This window comes from Atta cephalotes (assembly GCF_000143395.1).
Source record: "Atta cephalotes unplaced genomic scaffold scaffold00018, whole genome shotgun sequence".
NCBI classification, from domain to species: Eukaryota; Metazoa; Arthropoda; class Insecta; order Hymenoptera; family Formicidae; genus Atta; species Atta cephalotes.
In genome coordinates this window covers 3,777,066-3,783,684 of record NW_012130082.1, presented here as the reverse complement: position 1 = coordinate 3,783,684, position 6,619 = coordinate 3,777,066, and the positions used below count along the sequence as shown (strand labels likewise).

At 28.1% G+C, this 6,619-nt stretch overlaps 1 protein-coding gene across 2 annotated transcripts in view; it reads right to left on the bottom strand.

Moving 5' to 3' along the window:
• LOC105618771 (potassium voltage-gated channel protein eag) overlaps window positions 1-6,619 on the bottom strand; it is a 71,008-nt gene that overhangs the window by 25,129 nt on the left and 39,260 nt on the right. For both annotated transcript variants that reach the window (XM_012200302.1, XM_012200303.1), the window contains exon 2: window positions 1,744-1,844. In XM_012200302.1, coding sequence (XP_012055692.1) covers window positions 1,744-1,844 — 101 coding nt within the window. The remainder of the gene's footprint in view (window positions 1-1,743; window positions 1,845-6,619) is intronic.

The following is a 6,619-nucleotide window of genomic DNA, read 5'->3' as shown; positions in this document are numbered from 1 at the left end:
ACACACACACACACACACGCACGCACGCACGCACGCACGCACGCACGCACGCACGCACGCACGCACGCACGCACGCACACGCACACGCACGCACACGCACACGCACGCACACGCACGCACACGCACGCATATTCAAGTAAATCCTTTAAAACTGCAGCAAATATGATGGTCATGCATTTAAATGTGGATGTAATATAAAAGAGATAAATAAGGTAAATAAGGAAAAATTAGAATATAAGAATGAATAATAATACTTCCTCCCTCCATTGTGTACTCAATGTTTATAACAAAATTCTGGTTGTTTTAGTCACTCATCCAATGTATCAATTATTTTTTTTTATTCGTATAAATTTTGAGATTCTCTACAACAATAATAATAAATATCAACAATATATAAAATAAACAACAAATTACTGAATTCAGAGAGAAGATCATTAAATGAATGATCAATTAAGTTAAATTAGCTATTAATTAATCTTTAGCTAAAAAGTTCGATATCAGAGTCGACTTCTTGTCTCGCACATAACTTTCTGGTCCTTTATCTTTATGCATGAGTGTAATAAATTAATGTCGATGAATGAATCCGCTAATCGCTAAAACCCGTTATCTGCTCGCCACTTGCACTAGTCTCGTTCTTTAAAGAGTGAAAAATGATAAAGAATAAGCAAACCATTGTTTATAATATACTGTATTGCCAAGTAAATATTAAAGGATATTCCGGAATATTCGACAATGTTGTGTATATAATATTTATTGGATTTTTACCAAAGTAAACAGCTCTTAGAGAAGATTCGATACAAACGCGAAACAACGTCAATGCCTGTTGATTCCAATGCATAATTTAAGAAAAGAAATATAACCTGCATAAAGCACACATATCAAGCACAAATTATATTAGTAATAATTCCATATTTCCATATATATTCCATATTTCCAAATATAGCCAAATCAACAAGTGTATTACTGAAGAACAGTAATATACTTGTTATTGATCAGCTTTTTAAATAAAACTTTCTAAAAATGTATATTAAAACAAATCGGTACAAGTAAAATAATTTTTAATATAATTGTAATATGTAAATTATTATATTATATATTATATATTATATATTATATATTATATATTATTATATATTATATATTTTATAGGTAGATGTTATATATTATATAACTCTGAAAGATTAAGAATTAATTAATAATTAATTAAAAAAAGATCATGATACGCTGATAACGTGCAAATCCTTTGACTGAAAAATTTTAAAAAGTAATTCCTTATAATAAATCAAAATGAAAACTTTATATAATATATAATTATATATTATTATATATTATTATGTATTATTTTCATCTTGATTTAATATGAGGACTAATTCTTAAAAAATCTTTTAGAGTATTTAACTATCATCCTGTATAATATTCCTATTTAAATATTGAAATTATTACAGAAAATCAATATTTGGATAATCCATGTTCAGATAATTGGCGGTCTATTGTATCGAATAAATTAAATGAATATCTGACAAATTAAATTTTGTGACGCTTGACATAATATGTAATTAACTAATTAATTAATTAACATTATCGCAATGTTTAAATTTTACGAGTAAAGTTATTCATTTTCATGCATTGTGTCATGTAAATACAATTATACGAAAATAATAAAACACAATAATATTGATGATGAAAAGATTGAAGAAAACACAAATTAAATATCGTATGTAATATCAAATAACGTACTCGTACCTCTGCACGATTGTAGCCGGAGATCTTGACGAAGCTTTCGTTGCAATAGACGATCGGGAAGTCGACGATCTGAGCGTTTGCTAGTAGAAAACTGCTGTCAGCTGTGAACAGAAAGAAAGAATGGAATATTATTCTTCTGCAGTATAATAAAACATGACATGAAAACATACATTTCTTTTCATCTCGCTTTTCCTCTTTGAATCAGATTTTGAGTCAGTATCTCTTCACGATTTTCTCGTACCGTTTAACGATTATATATATTACTGTCTTACGTCAAAAGATGTGATTTTCGAATTATTGCCATGAATGAGTTAAATATAACTCTTCATCAATCATCAAAAGTGAACTAATTTAAGTTCATAAAAAAATCATTAAAAACATCATAACTAAAAAAAGTGAATTTTTTAAGATCCAGTTGTACCAATGTTACTTTGACTTTAAGACTTACTATGTCGTTTTAAAGTGAAAGAGAGACAGAGACGGAGAGAGTTTTAAGCTTTGCTTAAAGTCAAAGTAACGTTGGTGCAACCGAGCCTATGAGTTATAAAATGAAACTGATAAAAATGATCATTTACATTAAAAATATATGTATAATCATTTTGTTGATATTATTTGATTAATTATTAAATAATTTTCAAGGAATTAGTTTTTTTCTCTTTTTTAGAATTAATTTTTTTCTCTTTTCTAGAATTAGTTTTTTCTTCTTTTCTTAATTTTTTTAGTTGTGTCACTTTTAAAGTAAGGAGGCAAATTATCTATCTTCTATCTTTCTTTTTATTTTAATATTTTATTTTAATATATTTTATATTCTACAAATTGTGCGATTTTATACTAAATGTGAACTTCTTCAACATTACATTTATATTGTGAATATAATGAAATGTTCGTGATGGGATCTCTCTTTCTATCTCTTTTTTTCTTGCATAAATCTATATTACTTAGCTAATGGGTATCCCACAAGTTTTTCAACGTGCGCTAGAGTCCATTTAAAGTTTCTCGATAAATTATAAGCGAGACTTAACAACGGAGATATAGTGTGCTCGGATCCAACGGATTTTCGCGAAAACAGAGCAGGACGAAGAATGTAAAATGAGCCATGCTTTACCGTATTTATCTAATTAGTCGTATAATTAGCGTTTAATGAACGTCGTTTATTTGCCAATAACAATAAATGTTCAATGTTTAAACCGGCAAGAATCATATTTTTCTATCAAAGAAAAATTTTTCTTATTACATATTAATAGTAAAACACAATAAAATAACAGTCTATATAATGATCATAATTAATCATATCAACTTATTAATAATAGCTATGATGTGATATCAACTTATTGATAATTACAGTTTTATATATATATTTACAATAGATATGATACTTATTAATAATAGCTTATCGCAGCACAATTAAATCAATGTTAGTATCTCTGTATCCATATTATGCAACAATTACAATTATTATCGTAATAATTTTTATCACACTTAAGATAAGTACGTAAAAGTATTTTTCGCGGAAATAATGTTTGGTGATAGTGATTAGATGATGCTATTTCAATTCGCAAATGTTCATTTGCAATATGGATGCATTAGTAAGTTTAATAAAATTTAAAATACTACGACGCAGGAATTTGAGAGTAATGCAAAAAGAATTGTGACATCGAATAAAGACATGATGATGATTATTTCATCGCTTCGATATTTTAAATCTTGAACAAAGACAATTGTTTAACAATCTAGCTATTAAAACACGGATATTGAAGTCATTAGAGTCTAAGTCATGGAGTCAACATCGTCGCAATTTACAAAAAAAACGATCATTGAACAACGAACAAGCAAGCAAGAGTTTAACAATGTATGCATCAGTAAATATTGAAATAAAATTGGAAATTACTCAAGATAGAGATATATATGTATAAGCGATCTTTTCCTCTTTTTACAAATAATTAATTGACAATTACAAATAAATAATTAAATGATAATATATTCGAATTATATTATAGCATTACATTGAATTCAGTTAATGTGCATATAATATAAAGAATTGAGTAATAATAATTAAATATCAATCATAGAACATTATTAATTTAATTAATACCATGTATTATTATGATTTCACGAAATAAACCAATCTCTAGGACGATTCAAACTTCTTGCTCAAAACTTTAAATAATATTACTACAACTAAAAATATCGAATCAATAATAAAAAAAGAAATCTTTCATTGATCGTTAATGAACATCATATGACAAAGTTCCAAAAAGGAAATAAGCTAGTTAAGTAATAAATATGAACTTGTCTAAATTCCCTTCTCCTCTCGAGGCTGTATTTTTATCCGTCGTTCCCATTCTTTACCAGGTTCTCTCACAGGGAGTCGGATGCACTCTTCCGAGCGTATGATCTCTGAAGTAGATCCTGTTGCATTCAATGCATATATTGTTCCTATATATATAGATATATATACATCTATTGTATGTGTATATGCATATATGTGCAATGTACCGGGTGTGTCCGCAACATTTGCAACATGAGTTGCTTGAAGCTTTCAACGATTCTATGGAGTGCTTTCGAGAGGATACTCAATCAAAACTGTCTCCTTGTAACATCGTCGACCTATTCTTTCTTTCCCTCACCTATCTTCTTCCTTACTGTTGAAACGAGAATTCAATGAGATTTAGTTAGCCGCATTAACATAGATTTAATACGGTGCAGTCATTCGTTTCACGTGAAAAAAGAAATATCTACTGAAATAATTTATTGCTATAATCTTAGAAGATCTTACTAGGATTAAAACTGTTTATTTAAAAGACATATTGTTTACTATTAGTTTAAATAAATTATCAATTATTTAATATTATGTAATATATAAAAAACATTAAACTCATTAATATATATATATATATATATATATTCACAAAACAAATTTTACTTTATATATATATATATATATATATATATGTGTGTATGTATAACATAGGCTGTTTATAAATAAATATTTGTGTTTACTTATTTCTTCACAGAATTTATTCGTTTAATATATAGATATTTATACACATCCATAGCGAAAAATTTTCATTTTACTATACTAAATCACAATTCTGATATACAATACGAAATGCACGTATTCAACAAATAACACTCAATTAATAAGTAATTATTTAAACAATTATTAATCTTATATGTTCCGAATTTTCTTAAAAATGATATTTCTTCTTTAAAACCTACCATTTTCAGTTCAAAAGTTTTACAATAAAAGTTAAGGACTCCGATTTATTGGCGTAAATTCTTTTAGAATCACCAAATAATCAGTTCATTGTAATTACAAACTGCAGGTGATAGATTGTTTTTCGCTGCTGGTTTGTAATTAATGGTTTGTAATAACCGGTATTCGCTATGTTTTATCGTCGCGCTGCAAATATTTTCTTTCGGATCATGTAAATAAAGGTATATAAAGTAATTCCTAACAATGTATGCATGAACAATGTATGCAAATGTTTTAAATGGAATGTTTTATTAATACTTATGTGAAGGAAAATATGTTTATGGAAATCACGTTTTATATACATATATATTCCTTCTTCCCTTTCTCTCTCTCTCTCTCTCTCAAACTGTTATTGATCCTTTAAATATGTGAGATTGAAATCAGACTATGAAATCAGACTACTTGAAGATTGAGACTGAAAATTGAAATTTGAAATTTGATTAATGAGAACAAAAAAATTTTAGCCTTTTTGGTTTGATTGGTCAAATTTTTAATTTTCACTTTCAATCTTCACTCTCAATCTCTTCAATGCATAGTCTGATAAGTATATACAGCCTAAGCATGATTATTTTCAATTATAGTTTAAATTATAAATTGCATTTATAATGCTTTATTTCGTAATGTACGAGAGGTAATGTAATCTCGCAACTTTAGTTACATTTATACTTAATAATCTTGTGTGATCGATATATCGTTTCATCGTGAGTAAATAAATCATCATTACTTCAGAGCACATAGAGAGACAAAGAAACAAAGATTAGTTGCGAATACTCGTTATGCATTAAACATGAGAATGCATTTCCATAGCAATATATGTGTGATAAATTTTAATGTAACGAGAACCCCGAATGCTATACCAATAATCACCGCATATAGCAATAGCATTGATAATTAATAAATGTGTAAAGAACTTTATGCATTTATTAATTAACAACTCATACTAGTAGTATATACACATACTAGTAGTACAACTCATACTAGTAGTATATACACATAAAATTGTTGAACGTGCAATAGTATTATTTTGAAGTGTATGTACACAGGTGTCTCTAGAAGTGCAGCGATCTGTGCTAGAATATATAATCATTGAACTTTACGGAAATTATTACTGTATCTAATTTATTGCTTCACATCGCCAATTCCCATTAAACCTATATTGGGAAGAGACTTTTATGGTTCGGAAATCTGTGGAAAATGTACTATCGCACTTCAGAGAGAATTTGATTGTTGAACAATATTATTATCTATTATATTTTCTATTTATTATCGTCAGTATTTACTGAATTGATATGATTCTTTCAAGCATGAATATAAGAGTTTGCCTTGTTCCGATCGGAATTATACCCGCACTGATGAGTAATGTTCAGATTAATCGAAGTGTACATTGAAAGAGCTCCAATGATGAAAAATATTCATAATTCGAATGCGGTCATTCCTTTCATAGTAGTGACGTTACGCCATCCACGTAAACGCCGACGCAAGTCACGGATGTGAAATCGGAAATGCTTTTAATGGACTTTTCTACTTAGAGGCCACTGAAATGCAACCGATATCTTTCCTTCTTTCTATAAAGCCATATCCTTCGTTTGGATATTGGATCGAGATGGAAAAAATGCAGAG